This window comes from Melanerpes formicivorus, unplaced genomic scaffold (assembly GCF_026170545.1).
Source record: "Melanerpes formicivorus ecotype bairdi unplaced genomic scaffold, bMelFor1.0.p_v2 SCAF_1, whole genome shotgun sequence".
NCBI classification, from domain to species: Eukaryota; Metazoa; Chordata; class Aves; order Piciformes; family Picidae; genus Melanerpes; species Melanerpes formicivorus.
The window spans coordinates 25,727,005-25,744,447 of NW_027142353.1; the positions used below are offsets into that span (position 1 = coordinate 25,727,005).

General features: G+C 45.8%; 1 protein-coding gene across 2 annotated transcripts in view; it reads right to left on the reverse strand.

Annotated features, from left to right (window-relative positions):
• LIMS1 (LIM zinc finger domain containing 1) overlaps positions 1-14,588 on the reverse strand; it is a 93,251-nt gene extending 78,663 nt beyond the window's left edge. The window contains exon 1 of one of the 2 annotated variants that reach the window (XM_068137590.1): positions 14,483-14,588. In XM_068137590.1, coding sequence (XP_067993691.1) covers positions 14,483-14,520 — 38 coding nt within the window. In that variant the 5' untranslated portion in view covers positions 14,521-14,588. Of the gene's footprint in view, positions 1-14,134; positions 14,330-14,482 lie in introns of those variants that run through there. The other variant, XM_068137610.1, reaches the window with a different exon arrangement.
• Between the last annotated feature and the right edge of the window lie 2,855 nt (positions 14,589-17,443).

Sequence of the window (17,443 nt, forward strand, 5' to 3'; positions counted from 1 at the left end):
CAGACCCTTGAGTCTAGACCAAGCCTCATTAAATTGAACAAGGTAATTTCAACTGGCTTAAAAAGAATTGGGCTGGACTTGGCGTAATGCATCAGCACTGAATCAGTTAATCACTTTAGCTTAATGACATTAACGTGCATTTGCACATGATCAGAAATGTTAAACAAGTGGTCAAACTTACAGCTTTAAGTATTTTTGTTATTCTAATGACATGCGGAACATAATCAAACATTAAACTCATGCAGAATTCTGTATTTATAGTTGCGCAGCCTTGGGGAATTCATAGTATCAGTCAGGGTTGGAAGGGACCACAAGGATCATTTAGTTCCAACCCCCTTGCCATGGGCAGGAACACCTCACACTAGATCAGGCTGGCCAGAGCCTCATCCAGCCTGGTCTTAAACACCTCCAGGGACGGGGCCTCAACCACTTCCCTGGACAACCCATTCCAGGGCTTCACCACTCTCATAGTGAAGAACCTTCTCCTCACCTCCAGTCTGAATCTCCCCACCTCCAGCTTCATTCCATTTCCCCTAGTCCTATCACTACCTGATATCCTGAGAAGTCCCTCCCCAGCCTTCCTGTAGGCCCCCTTCAGATACTGGAAGGCCACAATTAGGTCACCTCGGAACCTTCTCTTCTCCAGACTGAAGAGCCCCAAAGCTCCTGAATTGCCTGAATTGCCACAAAGCTCCACTAAATCTGTTACTGAAATTAATGATATACCCCCTGCAGATCTGAAAGGAACCTGATTCTGAATATGGGGAAATCATCTGTATTTCTGATGGATAATTATTTCTACCTTTATTATAGAAGCTGTCAAAAGGTAAACCAGCACAACCATTTCTTAATCAAAGCTTTTTTTTTTTTTTTTTTTTTTTTTTTTTTGGGGGGGGGGGAGTTTTTTTTTTCTTTTAGAAATTGTGTTGCTGTCTAAGATACAGAACTCATCTAAGTGACAAGCTGTTATGACAAGAGCAACAGCAGGTGGGATGTCACAGCAAAACCTTAAGAGATTGTTCACAGATGGTTTTGTACCAGGACAAATTGCTATCCATTCCCTAAAGTATACCCCAAATCTTCCTGCCATGGGAGACAAAGAATACAAAACTGATGCTCCCAGCATTAAAAAAAAATTAAAAAAAGAAAAGAGCAGGGAGGGGTGAACAGGGAAATATTCTTGAAATCTGTTCCTCAGGTATTTTCATACCACTGTCAAGCAGAAAAAAAAGAAGTAAGTCCTACGTTTTAAAATACCTCTACTAAAACTGCTTTATTAAAACAAAAATGCTAAGCCCAGTTGGTAGTCCAGTTCATTTCCCTCTTAACACAGAAATGCAGAAAACCTCTTCTTTTAATCACACTCCTCCAGTTTTGACATGTGGATACATTTCTTCCTCTGTAGAAGACACTTTTGTAGTCTTAGAAAATGATCCTGTATTCCTTTAAAAAAAAAACAAAAGAAGTGGGGCAATTCAATCTTCATCCTCCCTTGGAGGCTGGCCTCAACTCCCAAAAGACATAACCAGAGCGGTGATGCAGACCATGACTTTGCAGACAGAGCTCAAGAGAAGCAAGCACTAGTAAGCTGGCCAGGTAGCTAGAAACTACTTCATTTTGTCTCTTCTGAACTAATGAATAAACAAACAACTCCTGACTTTAGCTGCAGTTTCCTCTTGTCTCCCCACCACACACAAATTATGAGTGCAACTGGTTCATAGTGTAGCCTCCTCTGTGTTGAGGAGGAAGAGAAAGCCACTGCTGCAGTTCAGGTTGATGAAGCATTGAAGACATCCTTTGTACAAGCAGACATTTGTTAGCACAGAAAATGCATATTTACAGAAGCAAAGAAACAGGATACACCTGAGCTGTTAGAAAATCAAACATCCTAGCATGCCATGATAAGGTAATAAAAAGTAAGTTACGTAAGAAATTGGGATACTTTCAGTGTCAAGAAAAGGCAGGAGAGGTAGCATCACCACCTGGTGAGGCTGCCAGGATTGTTCCTACAACCATATCCTCATGTGGGCAGCTGACCACTGCCTTATGTTTGGATGTCCCCAGACACTATCACTCTTTCTCTCAACATCTTTGTTACTTATACAGAAGAAATTTTGTCCTTCAGCGCATGAAGCTGATTGGGATAGCCTGGGTCGGAGGGTATGGAGAACACAGCTGTAACTTGTATCACTTGCTGGGCAGCCATTTTGCAAATTTGCCCCAGCCACGCTGTACCATACCACTGGCTTCTCCTTGGGCACAGGCAGCATCACCCTGCCAAAGGGCAGCTACAACTCACAGGCAGAAAAATGGCAGCAATGATAATCTGTGAAGGCAACAGGCAGAATCAAAGCAGCCCTTGCTGCAATGCTTTTGTGGCAGCTTGTGGTGGTTTAGGCTGGGTGCTGGCCCGGATGCCACTGCACAGGCCACACCTGGGAGGTCCCAAGGGGTGGGCCCAGCCCAGGGGGTGGTCACAGGAAACCAGGTATTCCATTCCCATAATTCCTGCACCACTATAAAATCCCCAGTGGGGTCTGGCACTTCCTCTTTCCTTCCTCTCCACCACCCAGTAACTGGGGGAGATGTCTCCCGGCCATGGGCCTGGCTAGGCCACCGGGGGCGGGGGGGATGGGCAGTCTCAGATCTGGCCAGCTGAGACTAGCCTAGCAGTGGGGGGGGAAGGAGGAGCCCTGGGGGTCTTGGGTGCACCCCCAGGTGGGGATGGGATGTTTCTGGGTCTGTTTTGGGCTTTCTCTTGTCACTATGCTTCTGGTTTTCTGCACACACTCACTGTTCTCTGTTTAAACTTTCCATCACTTTTGCAGTCTGTCTGAGCCATTATTTCTGCCCGTGGTGGGGAGGGGGTCTGCCCCAACCCATTACAATGCTGTACCATCATCCAGTGAGGTTTTAAAATGTTAGCAATTCTTCTTGCTTTGGAAGAAAGACTTCAGTAGGGGCATCCTGTGTTTGTTTATATACCTGACCCAGTAATTGCTCCTAATACTTTGGAGACAACATCCTGTTTCAACACCTGCTTGTACACAGTGAACAAAGTTACACAATAAATTATGGCAGAATCACTGTTGTTGGTTGGCTGGGTTTTGTTGGGTTTTGTTATTGTTGTTGGTTTGGGGTTTTTTTAACAAAAATTCTACATTTTCTCCTGACACTCTTTACCTAGTTGATTTAAATGTTTCCCATGCCATGCAATAGCTATCTCAACCACTGTAAGAGGCTGCTTAGGGAAGTGTTTGCATCACCATTCCTGGAGGTATTTAAAAGACATAGATGTGGTGCTTAGGGACATGATTAGTGGTGGATTTGGCAGTGACAGGTTAATGGAGTCAATGATCTTATAGGACTTTTCCAACCTAAATGATTCTATGACTCTACCACTCAAGAAACCTATAAAGAGAATACAGTAAGCACAGATGCAGTTTAACCCTCACATGGTATCACAGACAATGAGTGTGAACTCAGGCACTATTACAGAGGGCATGGGTCATGCCAGGCTCCAAGGAAATGAAAATTTAAATTCATACTTTGACCTGAGTGAACTAACTCAAGTGCTCCATGTGACTAGGATTGTATTTTCTTCAGACTAAAAAAATTAATCCAATTATTTTTATTTGCATACACTTCCCATTTATGAATGTCCCAAACCCAAGTAGATCCTTTCTGTAAGTTTTTAATGTTCACTTTATGACTAGAATAATTGAGACAAATATTAAGAGCTCCTTCTCTTTCCTAATGTCTGTTAATATCATCAGGAAAAAGGCAAGTTAAATGAAGTTTTCATAAGTGCAATTCTGTTAACATTCTTGCAACAGCTTCATTCAAGCAGTAATGACACAAAACATTCAGCACTACGATCTGAAACACTAGATGTTGACGGCACAAATACTTTTTTTCCTTTTTTTGGCTTATTGAACTTCAGATCAACACAAGGTTCAGATTAACTTTAGGTATTTCTGGAGAATGCAGAACAATGTATTTTCAGTGTGATGAACTAAGACTTTCCTTATAACTATTTCAAGGTGGATATTGCCTCCCCAAGACCAGCTACAAGAACACTGTTAGAATCATCCAGGTTGAAAAAGATCCTTGAGATCATCAGGTCCAAACTCAACCAAATTCACCACTAAACCATATCGCTAAGTGCCACATCTAAATGACCTTAAAACACATCCGGGGTGGTGACTCAGCCACCTCTCTGGGCAGCCCGTTCCAATGCTTGACTATTCTTTCAGTGAAAAAGTTTTTCCTAATGTCTAGCCTGGTGAAGCTTGAGGCCATTCCCTCTTGTTCTATCACTAATTACCTGTGACAAGAGGCCAGGATCTACCTCTCCACATTGTCCTTTCAGGTAGCTGTAGAGGGCAATAAAGTCTCCCCTCAGCCTCATCTTCCTCAAACTGAACAGTCCCAGTTCCCTCTGCTGCTCTTCTTAAGACTTATTCTCTAGGCCCTTCACTGGCTCAGTTGATTTTCTTTGTACCCACTCCAGTGCCTCTACGTCTTTCTTGTATTGAGACACTCCAAATAGGCAACTTAGTTTTTTCCAAGTTTGATGAAAACCCTTTTATTCTGGCACTAAGGCCCTGCTCATTCTGCACACATTTTCATGAAAAGAGATTAATGATGTGTTAAAAAATCTGTACTCAGTAGCTTTTCATTATATTCTCCTCACCCTGTGGCAGGAAGAACTGGTAAACATCTGCAATGCAAATCAAACAGCGAGCATTACTCAACAAAGGAGAGAAAAATCCTCTGCTTAACAAAAGTACCACCAACATCCTTCATGCCTACATGGGTGGGCTGTCAGAAGACAGCTCTCAGTGGTATGTTTCCTCCCCTGGGAGGATGAAGCCCTCCTCCCCCCAGAACATCATGTAACACTATGTTGCCATAACCCAAGTCATCCAAGTGAGGCCTGTGATGGCCACAGCTGCTCAACTGGGCATACAATGACTTACAACCTGGCATCTGCCCCATCACTTCCCTCCTCTGCACTCTCTTGCTTATTCTTGTACATACATGGAAATAACACTGCTGCATATTTTAAACTGTGTTTATGGATTTCAGAGAAAAATCCATTATGTAAAGCAAGCCACTACACAACTACACCTTATATAAAAAAAGACTAAACCAATTTTACCTCAGATGATACAAAACACTCATTGTGTAATTCTGCCTACCCTGGGAATCTGTCCATGCTATCCATGCTCTGAAAAGACATTAAGTATTACTCAACAGCATTAAACTCCTTGAATGCCCTTTTTAAGTACAAGTTTACAAAGCTATTTTTATATGAATAAATAGCCCAAGGTGAGCAGAAACCTCTCATGAAACCTTTACGATAAGGCATTATCACTGTTCCTGGATCCTCTACCATTTTATCATGTTCTAGTAACTTTCCCAAGGGGGATGTCAAGGATCCTCCTAATTCTACTGTTTACCCATCTCTGCATGGTAATGATAAAAATATCAATTTTCACATTTGTGACTCAGATATAATTTCAACACAAAGAGTCCAAAATATTTCCTCCTTGCAGTGTATCAGCTAAGAAGTCACAGGCACAAAGAGCTTCGTTTGGGTCAAAATGAATCAGCACATGAATGAATCACACAAGTGTGACACTAACAGCACTTCATTTTCTCTGTACTTTCCAAAATGAAGCCCTGGTCCAGCAGAAGATTTAACACAGGCTGGAGACGGGATAAGTCTGCAGAGCAGGGTCTGCTGGGTGAGGTTTGCCAATGAAGAGGAGCATCCTGCCTTCCCTTGAGTACAGCACTGGGATTGGTACCGACCCAGACAGAGCTGGGCACATCAAACACCCCCACCACTGAAAACCCTCAGACCCTCCCCACATTGCACTGTACATAGGTCAGGGCAATAATTCATAGAATTGGAGAACAGTAGGGGGTGGAAGGGACCTCTGCAGATCATCTAGTCCAACAATCCTGTTAATGCACATACATCTAGATCAGGTTGCACAGGAACACATCCACACCAAAAACCCAGTAAGGTTTTGAAAGCTTCCAGAAAAGGAGACTCAAAAACCAACCTGGGCAACCTATTCCCATCCTGTACGTCACAATAAGAAAAATGTGTCTTTCAGTTTTAGACAAAGATTGGAAATGCTGACCTTTGATATTCCACTGTACATAGCTGTGGGTAGTATTTTATCCCTCCTCCCTTGCTTCACCCAATTGCAAAGCTATGGCACAACTCATGCCCCCCACCACCCCAGCCATGCTCCAAAGCTAAACTCATCCTGGTGACCAGAAGGCTTTGTGCCACTGGAAGACATCCAGCTCTCAGTGTGGCATCAAGTAGGGCTGAGTCATGCCCTTTCACAAGAATAATCATGAGTGGGATCCCATGGGGAAGGCCAACCTTTTCTCTGAGAAAAAAAGAGATAATGTAACTGCTGAAGATTTCTACAGGGGGGGATTCATCCCTGGGCTGTGAGCTCATCAGTTTCTCCCAAAGCCTGTCCTGGATGTAAGCATTTCTTTTATATGTATGGGTTTTTTTAAACAGTTCCTCAGTGTTTGAACGAGCAGGAAATCAGACAAAAGAATAAGGCCCACCAGCCTTTAGATTATTTCAAACAATTAACAATAAGCTGCTGTTCTTTGCTAGAATTATAGAAATCACACTTCTTTGATGCATGATGGCAAACAAGTATGCTGAATGAGCAAAAGGAGGTACATTTTTTTTTTCCAGCAGGTAAGTACTTTTGTAAATAACACCTACCCTGAGGACCATATTTATACAACTATTTCAACAAGCAAGAAAGTCCACTATAATCCACCGATGACAAAAGATCAAAGAAACTAACAGGAAAGCCGGGATACAATCAAAATATTTGATCAGTGAGAGGTTTCTTATCTGAGCCATAAATTTGAGGGCATTTCAGTGGGAGCTGTGGGAAAAGAAGCTGCTGTGAACATTCAGAGGTGGTGAAGCCATGGCAGATGAATCCCCATAGGGGAATCTCTCTGATGCCCTGTTGCCATCCTGCCACCCCTCCCTCAGTGGGACACTGCTGGCACCCACCATCTACTGTTTCCCAGCATTTTCAGTGCAGCTATGTTAAACAATCAAGGGTGGAAATTTAATTTGTTCTCCTAAATCCCACCTCCCCCACCAAAGTTAAATATTTGGCCTTCAGTGAAACTAAATGGATTTATTGTTTTTCCTTTTAAAGAGAAGTCTCACAATCCCCACATGACCCTGGTGGGAGGAAGGAGGGAAGCAGGGAGACCCTAGTGTGCACCCAGAGCGCTGCCAGAACCCAGTGAGTGTCAGCTGGCTGAATGGCAGACATGGGTATAATGAGCTTTTAATTACTTCCTTTTATTTTATTTCTTTTCTTTTTCTTTTTTTTTTCCTTAAAAAAAAGCTCTACTCCTCATCCTTTCATAAAAAATTATGTACTTGACAAACATTATCAAAGAGCTACATATTTGGATGCAACTCACATTAAAGAATCGCTTTGATAGTTTAATTTTTGCAGAAAAGTAAAAGAAAACAAAACCCAAAGAAATTCCTCACTTTCATTAAAGTATTTCTTTTCCCTTGTTTGTATATTCCCTAGGTTATCAGGGCATTTCCTTCAGGTTTTCTGACAGCAATACTCATATCCCTGTCACCAGAGAAGTATGGGAAACTCTTGGAAACATCCATCTGTGTACAAACACTTAAAACTCAAGATACCCTGCTACAAAACAAGTACCTCTCTGAAACAAACATTTCCAGATGTTTTAACATTTTTATATATAGACAGAGATATATATATAAGATGTGACTCAGGCACGGAAAGCCAAAAGAATGTTCTCATTTCCTGAGGCTAGCCAACAAAAAGAAAAAAATGTGAATGAAGGAACAAAGATTTCGGAAGTCAGCTTTTTCCTAAGAGCAGCAGCTTTAAAATTATCTGCTTCAATTCCTTTCTCACATTATCAGAATATTGCCTCTCTGCTGCAACTGCATACATTTACAAAAGGGAAAAAACACTTTGTTTTCTGGGATGTTTAAAAGTACTGTAGAAATGTTGCACTTGAGAGGTTCCTGCCAGTCTCCCTTTCAGCCCTGGTGAAGTTCACTGACAGCTCCCATCAAGCCTCCTTTCCCACAGCAGCTTGCCTCGTCTTCCAGTATAGCACTTGAGAAAAACAAGCAAGCAGCCATGTGCATTGTGGCAGGCCCACAGCTGGGTCTCTCTATCGTGGGACTCAGCCTGCAAGACCTCACAGGCACAACTCTTGCTTCATCCTTTTCCCTTCTACAGTACAAGAGGGTATAAGCAGCATACAGTTCCTCTGGGAACTGAAAGTAATGCATGAACCAAGCCCCAGGGCACCTTCAGATCATGAAGTCATGTCAGGCCAACAAATATTAGGTAGATTTAAACAGGCATGAACGTGTCACTGTTCTCCATGCCCTTTCTAACAGTAACCTACAAATCACAGGGACAGGACATGATGTCCTTCCTCCAAATCCTCTGAAGGTGAATTTGTGCAAGCTAGTTCTGTGACAACCTTGATAAAACCACAGCTGGGGTGGTGTCCCTTCAGGAAGGGCTGCAGAGAGAACATATTTATGTGTGCTTTCAACAGCAGCAAGCAAAATTGCCCAGGCGATCCTCTTTCAACAGCCTGTAGGCAGGTGATCCCTCTTCCAGTGCAACAGAACATGGATATGCCCCTTCCCGACACCACACCCAGGACAGCCATAAGCAGTCCCCAACCCTGACCCAGAACACCAACAAACGCTGCTCATTACTTTAGATCCCCACAGGACCCAACCTTTAACACCACTTTCTGAGGCCATGGGTACACAACCCAGACACAAATCCATGCTTCTTCTGAAACAGGTATTTCCACCTTTCCCGTGTCCCTTCGCCCCAACATCACTGCCACATAATCAAGGAATCAATCTAGATTGAGACAAACTTAGTTGTAATTTCTTTAACTACCAGTCTCTCTTGCCATGTGCTTTCAGTTGGCTCTGGCATAAGACATGTTGGGGGACGGAAGTATGCAGGTCACCCTGGTCAGCTGTAGCCCAATCACATGCTTAATTAAAATGTCTCTGTAATGAAAGCCTGTGGGAAGAGCAGCTGCAACACATCCCAGAGAAGGTCTGTCCTGCTTCATGACACTGGCCAGAACTGGGTCTGGGAGGTGATCGCTGCCAAGTGAATCTCAGCCCACTTACCAGCACACCCTGGCAAAAATAAATTACTTAATCCAGAACAAATGTTGGTTTCTGTGCCACAAAACAGTCTGTCCTGCTGTCAATGCAGTTCAGAAGCGCAGTGTTCTGCAAAGCTGCAAACAAAACCAGACACCTACTTGCCAGCATTTCCTCACAATGGAGGATTCACCAAAACCAGAGGGGTTTGCAAGCAGAGGCTGCTGTGCTGATTCAGCCCTGAATGTGCAGGGGCCACCTTCCCCTGTCTGCCTGCTGGCAGCCTGTGTTGCCCTGCCTGCCAAGTCCCAGATCAGAGGGTGGAGCATGCCAGGAGACACCGAGGTAGGACTGAAGGATGCTGCGGCTCCAGAAGCCAAGAGGCTAACCCTCGCCCCCGCCAGGCATCACCCAACCCTGGGGGAATGGCCAAATCCTTGCAAAGAGTCCTTGAAAAGCATCAAGGCGCTCCCTTTCGTCCTCCCAGGGTAGATTTGAAACTATTTCTCTATGTGGTTTTCTCTCCCCACATCAATCCCACAGCTGTTGCACGTCAGCATGGGGTCTGGACAGGAGCCACTCTGCCATGTTGCTGCTTCCCAAATATTTTCTGGTGTTACTGCATTGCTTTGCTGTGGTCCTACCCAGTGCCCTCAACTACACTAAAACAATATATTGATACAGAAAACTGTTATAAAGCTGAGCACAGCAGCTTCCCCATGCTGCTCAGGCCACCCAGGAAACATCCATAAAATCTGGGCACTGGTCTTGTTGTAACACTAACTTTCACGCATCTTAAGATGCTCTAGACCATGTCAATTTTGCAAAAGGAACATAGTTTCATACTGCAGACAAGAAGCCCACTTTGCCCATGAATAGTTTGTCACTGGCCATACCATCAGTTTCTGCTCCCTGGACCTGGTGGTCTCCAGGCACTGAGACAAATTCAAACGGTTTTGCATAAAAGGTTATTAGGGTACACAAAACCAGCCAAGGAAATTACAGTATCTTGACAATTTCCCCCCCCGCTATCTGCTTAAGAAAACATAAGTAAGCATTTTCATAAAGACCAAGACCCTGCAGGAAGGGAAATGCTGAAGTAACTGCAAAGGAGTGTCCTAATTTGAAGATACGTATTAACCCCAGGATAGAGTCCCCTGCTACGTTTTCTGCAATTGTCAGACCTTTCCACCCTTTCACCCCTTCTGCCTCAACACCAGCACTTCTGCACAAGCTGTAAGGGTGATGTGGACTGTAACATATCACTAACATGACAAGGACAGCAGACCATGTATGCAGCTGCTTCATTCATGCTAGAAACAGTTTATACAAGGGAAGGCTTTGACTATCAAAACGTGACTGCCAGTTTGATTTCCCTTGTCATCAGCACCCACCATTATGGAAAGTCCTGATCTGCATAATTTTCCCACCAACTATCAAAATGCTTTCAAGAGAGCTAATAATTAAAGCCTCCCTTGATTGAAAAGTAGTAAGACACTGCATTATGCCTGAGTGAAAAACCTTTAAACTGGGCTACGGAAGAGAAAGAAACACAGATTAATCAGAATGTCTAACCTAACACACTTAGCACAAAGCCACAACTGCAGAAGCTGAAAAATCCACCTTAAGTGCTTCAATAATAAACATTTAGTTTGACTTGAAAAAATAATTTGTTAACTATGCAAGCCATCCTCCATACCTTGTGGGCCATTAGTGGTTCCCTGCCAGTAACAGTATGGAGCCAGTGCGAAGAAAAAGAGCTGTGCATTACAACTGAGATTGAACTGCAACATCACATTTACCTACTTATTTATGGAGTCCCCTATTGAAAGCCAGTCACACCATTAAGTGCCCACATTTTTGAGCTTCACAGTCTACAGCAGAATAATGGCTGTAAATCCACTGAGTCTATGCTAGTTTTTCAAATTTATTTACACTTTGGATAAAGAGGAGCTTGCTCTCTTCAGTATTTTACTGCATGCTGGCCTGTTTGTGCTAGGAAACTACAAAAGTGTGAGATAATAATGGTTATGAACTGCAAGCTAATGTTTTTCCCTCAACTGCTTAAGAAATTTATTACAACAAGATGAGTTCACCACAATCAGAGAGAAAAGCTGCCCGCAGAACTCAAAGGACATTTATAAAGCACTTATTGTGATGATCAGCCATTGCCCCCCCTAGAAGCACGCCCAGCAATCCCAAATGACAGACCACTACCCAGCACTGATCCAGCTACAGGGCATAGCGCACACCCCTCCCTGCCCAAGCCTCTCTCCTCCAGGGCAGAGCCTGATCTCCCAGCCTGATGCTGAATGAGATGGCTGTGTCTTGGGTATTCAGGTTACAGCACTAGCCTGCAAGTTCCTTTCACTACAACACAAAAGCCATAGCAGGGTCTCGAGTTCAAAAAGCCTCCATAAATGGGAGGGGAAAAAACCTAAAAAGTTAAAAAGAGTATTTCTTAGGACAAAAGTAAAGCCCATGCACATACCTGCTGATCAGATGTCTCCTGTCCTTCTGTGTACTGAATGTGGAGAGAGACCTCAAATAATTTTTTTCCCTTTTGTTTTTTTCTCCAAAATTCAGATTACTTAAACTACATAAATCAGAGCAAAAAAAGTCAAGATCTGAAATCTCTTCGGAGTTTCCACCTGTGGAAACCTTTGAGATGACATTTTGTCCAAAACTGGTTGAATGAAACACACACATTCTAGTGGCTATTTTTCTTCAAAGAATTCAAATTTTTTAAAAAATCACACCAATTTTTAATTTCCCTTCCCTGAAGTTTACCAAATCAGAATGTATCCCATGAGACCTTGCTCTGTCATTTTATTTTGACCTCGACAGCTGGAATTATCTAAAGAAAAACCCTCAGCCAGAAGTCCTGCAACTGGGTCTCCCAAAGGCAGTGAGCCTGAAAGCTCTCCCTGTTACAACACCCTGCCAGGTGGGCAGCACTGACTGCCCTGGCCGGCAGCTCACGCTTCTGTGAGAATCAGTTGCACATCACCTCCACCTCATCAACCACAGCCTAGCCCCTTGTATTCCGTGTAATGATGCACCCCCCCAGAAAGAAGTGGTGAGAGGAGAAACACAGAGGGGGTCAGCCAATTTAGGCAAGCGGACCGATGTCCAGCCCTGGTTGTGCGAGTGGTTCATATTCAGAATACATCAGCGGGACACCAGATTGACTCTCAGTCACACAAGGATCTGCTTGGAGGTAGTAGGACTTGCCCCACTGCCAGGGAAGGATGCTCAAGGTGTAGTTTATACCTTGGAATGGGCCTCTGCCACTGCTGCTTCCCTGGATGTGCGACTCTCAGTCACACAAGGATCTGCTTGGAGGTAGTAGGACTTGCCCCACTACCAGGGAAGGGTGCTCAAGGTGTAGTTTATACCTTGGAATGGGCCTCTGCCACTGCTGCTTCCCTGGATGTGCGACTCTCAGTCACACAAGGATCTGCTTGGAGGTAGTAGGACTTGCCCCACTGCCAGGGAAGGGTGCTCAAGGTGTAGTTTATACCTTGGAATGGGCCTCTGCCACTGCTGCTTCCCTGGATCTGCCAGACACTAGCTTACCTGTTGCAGGATGCACTGCATGCTGAAGAAGCTCCCCCTCAGACAGCTTTGAGTGAGATCAGCTCCCATCAGAACACTCTGCTACTTCACTTCAGCAAGTTTCTGCAAGTGTAGTCTCTAACCTGAATTTGTCCCAATATTTCATGCTGTGCTGGGGTGTAAACCTAGTTTACATCCTGGGAAGTGTGTGCCAGCAGGGCAGCTGGCCCACACCCTAAAAACTTGCGCAGAACAGATGTCAAATACATAATGGCTCTCTCTACCTGGAGACACAGGCTATGCAGCTTGCAGGGCTGAATGACACACAGATCCTTGCAGTCACTGCCACATAAATACCAACAGCTTGGCCACTTTTGGAAATGGAGAAAGAAGCCTAGCCAGGAAGTGCCCATCACCCACTAAGAAAGCAAGCAGCTTTTGGAACGTCTGAAGAAAAAACAGTTACCTTAATACACATGGGCATCTGAACCACGTTGTCACCTTTTTCTCAACATGTGGCTGCACAGCAGCTAGAGCTAATGCTGGCCGCCTCCGTGCCCTTTTCCGGGGGAATCAGGGCGCTGACCCATGAGTGGGGCTGGCTCTGCAGCTCAGCTCGCCACACGCCGGCACAGGGTGACAGAACGGGTAGCCGCGACTCGCCTGGACTTTGCTGCTGCCACAGCTTTTCTCCAAAGGCGTGGAGAGCCGGAGGAATTTCGCAGCAGAAACCAGGCGCGGGGAAGATAATGTAGTCTCCAGCCAGGCTAAAGTCTGTGGGCAGCAGCTGCCATCCTGAACCTGCAGCCCGAGCCAGGCACAGAATTGCTCTCTTCCCTTAGCCTCAAGTTTCGATGTATTAAGCGCAACACTTCCTAACTGCTTTGATTAGGGACGCTTCTTCCCAAGGAACAGCTGCAGCAGGTGAGGAAGCTCTGGCGCGCACAGCGACTGGCAGAAGAGGTTTTGTTCTCCAAAACAAATCCCCGGTTAACCCTTCTCTAAGGCTCGGCGCTTGTGCGACATGCAGAAGCCGACACGACCCTCAGGCAACCCCAACACCCGCGGTTCTCTAGCGCCGCGCTTTTCAAACAGCCACCCCCGGCAAGGGATGCTCGTCAATGCCAAGGGCACGAAACCACTCTCACGCCCCATTGAAAGCCTGTCACACTCCAGTCCCGCGTGTTACTCCCAGTTTGCTTTAGCAGGGACGCACAAAGCCACCCCACCGCTCCCTGCGCGAACCTCACCCAGAAGGGTGAGAAGAGAGGAATTCCTGCCGTGCCCGCGGTGCTGCAGTAGGGAAGAGGAAAGTTCCCCCTCGACGCGGAAACTTCCCGGGGGAAGGAGGAAGAGCCACACCTGCACGGCTGCGAAACCCCCTCCTCATCGGAGAGACCCCATCTCACTAGGGCAGCCCGCCCAAGGGATCAGCTCAGCGCGTTTCCCGGTCACAGCCCGGAGGCGTCGACGTCCTCCGCCCCACACGGCGCGGCCCCGCCACCGCCCGCCCGTCAACCGGCGCACGGCGGAGCAGAGGCAAGCCCCCTCCCCAGATGACGGAGCGTGGTGTGTGCGTGGGAGGGGGATTCAAGCAAGCGGGCAGTACCCGGTGACAGCGGCCCGGCCACGCCGAAACAAAGCGCCGCCCTCGGCAGCCGCCCGCCGCGGGAGGCGGGACGGGGCGGGCGGCCCCCTCGCCTCTCCTACCTGTTACAGGTCATTCCCGCCGCCGCCACCCCCAGCATCCCGCCGGCGGACCTTGCCCTGCCGCGCCGCGCCGCTGGCCGCCGCTCCCGCCGGGGAGGAGCCACGCCGGGCGGCAGTAATGGCGCTGGGCGGCCGCACCGCCGTCACCCGCCCGCCGCCGCCGCCGGAGGGCGCGCTCCGCCCGCGCCGCTGCTACCGCGGCTGTTGCCGGACCCCGCCCAGCCGCGTCCTGTCCTGCCCCGTCCCGCCGCGGGCGGCGCGGCAGTATCCGCCCCCCGGCAGTGTTTCAGTGGCTCTCAGGGATGTGCCTGGGTGCCGCTTGGTTCCTTCACCATCCTCGCTATCCCCGCTCGGCAAAGGAAGTCTCTGCCAAATGTCGGGGACCCAGGTCCCAGCGCCCACTCCAGTGACTTCCCAGTGGGCCGCTGGAGAGGAGTTAACTCAGCACATGTCCATGCGATCGGGTTATTGGAACCATTTATCAGCCCCTCTAGCAACGCACACGGCGGGGAGAAGTGACAACGCCCCGCAGAGCTACTGCCCTGCAGTAATTCTGCCGAGTTACTTGAGGTAGATACCGGAGAGCTATATTTTTGGTGGTGGTAGTGTTTTGGGGTTTGGTTTCATTTGGTTTTGTGGTATGGGGTTTGTTTTGTTGTTGGTTTTTTTTTTTTTTACTTTGGTTTGGTTTGGTTTTCCAGAAACAGCTGTAAAAACAATTCCAAGTATTTTTACTATTTCTCACGTGTTGCATAGTAGGGTACTATTTCTATCAAAGGGGCTGTCTACCCACCTTAAGGTCCCAGGTACTTTTAGGTGAGTATTTGCTGGAGCGAGATTCCACTTTTAATCGACATTATTTTAAAATGTACCAGTACTAATGTGCAATCAAGTAGGAAAAGGCCAGCACCTTGCTCAGGTTCAGCTACCTTCTTTGTAAAGTAAATCTCAATAAATGCCCTTCACTACCAGAGCCAAACCCAAAGGCCTTGCCTTACTTGGAGAGAAGCAACCTCCTTCCAAATCATGCAGTTTTCAGAGATGCGTGGTCAAGTAAGAAGAGTATTATAGAAAATGTAGGATTATTAAGCTATCTGTATCACCACTTATTGCCATCCTCAGAACAAGGATGTGGCATGATGAAATGAAAAATGCAAATATTTGTCAGCCAGGTGTAAGGCTGTATGACTCCAAGAAGGCAATATGTTCAGGGAATATGCTAAACTGGTGAAAATCAGCATGGGCAGGTACAAGTGAACATATCAGAAAGAGTAATTCAAACTGTATGCATATGGATGACATCTGCTTCAGGACTATACTTGTTGGCTGTGTCACAAGCACGGTTCTGGACCAAATAACAACTGTAAAAACACAGAAAGATCAAACTGCCTGTCAGATTTTTGTTCATTTGCTTGCTCCTAGGCAGGGTTCAGCTTTGCTTGCCAAGTTCAGGAATCCGAACACAGCAACATTTTATCATTACAGGACAATATGTTTCTGTATAAAGAAGGGAACAAAGTATATGGATGGAAAAGTGACCGGGTGATATGTCAGAAAAGGAGGATGTGATCCTTCCCCTCTACTCAGCAGTGGTGAAGTCACACCTGGAATGCTGGGACCAGGTCTTGCCACTCCACTGAGACACATGGCCATGCAAGTCATGAAAAGCAAAGAAGTGTAAAGAGAAAGAATATGCAACTGCTTTTCACCCACATTAGCAAGTGAATGGAATGATATATACCTATGTTATTATTCTGTGTCCAATGGTAATTTGTTCACCCCTTTACTCAAAGATGTCCAGAAAGTTCCTATTGTTTTTGCAGTTAGGATCTAGGCAAAAGTTCCACCTTCAAACCATAACAATGACTAAGGGCCTAAATCATTTCTTCTATGAGGACAGGCTGAGAGAGCTTGTACTGTTCAGCCTGGAGAAGGTTCATGGGGGTCATATCAATTAATACAAATACCTGAAAAGGGAGGGTACAATGAGAATGGAGTCAGCCTCCTTTTAGTGGTGCCCAGTGGCAGGACCAGAAGCAATGAGCACAAACTGAAACACAAGATGTTCCTGCTGAACATCAGGAAACACTTTTTCATGGTGAGGATGACCCAACAGTGGCACAGACTTCCTAAGAAGACTGGGGAGCCTCTGTCCTTGTAAATACTCAAAAACTGTCTGGAATGGTCCTGGGCAACTGGCTTTAGGTGGTCCTGATTGAGGGTGGAAGTTGAACAAGTGACTTTCAAAGGTGCCTGCCAACCTCAACCACTCTGTAATTCTGTTAAAAAATTGAACAGATCCCCACTCACAGGGAAATAAAAAAAAGGGCAGCAAAATCAAAACACCCACTCATTTTAATGAGTCTATCAGCAGAGCTTCCTTATGTCATTTAAATAAGTACTCATTTTGTGCCAGTTGAATGTAACAGTACCCTTTTGGGTTTTTCTAATCAGCTTTGGGCAGTCAGCCATTACTTGTAGGCAGCTTTGTGAATGCTTTTAATTAACCTCAGTTTGTCTACAAGGATTTCAATGTCTCTCTTATTCCATGTCCTCCTGGGGAGCTGTGGGAGGTAGTTGCATCTGGCTGCAGAGCCCCACTGAAGTGCAGCACCTCTGACCAGCACAGCCTGAATTGAGGGAGGTGGCTGGCCAAACGTGTGACTACCAGGGCAGCAAACTCCAAAACAGTAAACTCTGGAAATAATTAACAGGCAGCAACAGCCAATAAGCATATCTGTTATGGTCCTTTCTTTAGAGAGCACATTAACAGATTTAATGGCAAGTGAATTGCACCATGTGCACTTTTCCAGTGTTTTTAAAGGTAACATCCCTGGAGTCTTGTCCGTTTGCAATATAATCTGAAAGTAGCAAAGCAAAGGAATTCATGAAGAACATGAGAGCCTCCCCCAAATGCATACTGGATGCCAAACACAAAGTACTAATAGCTTTTGGAAATAC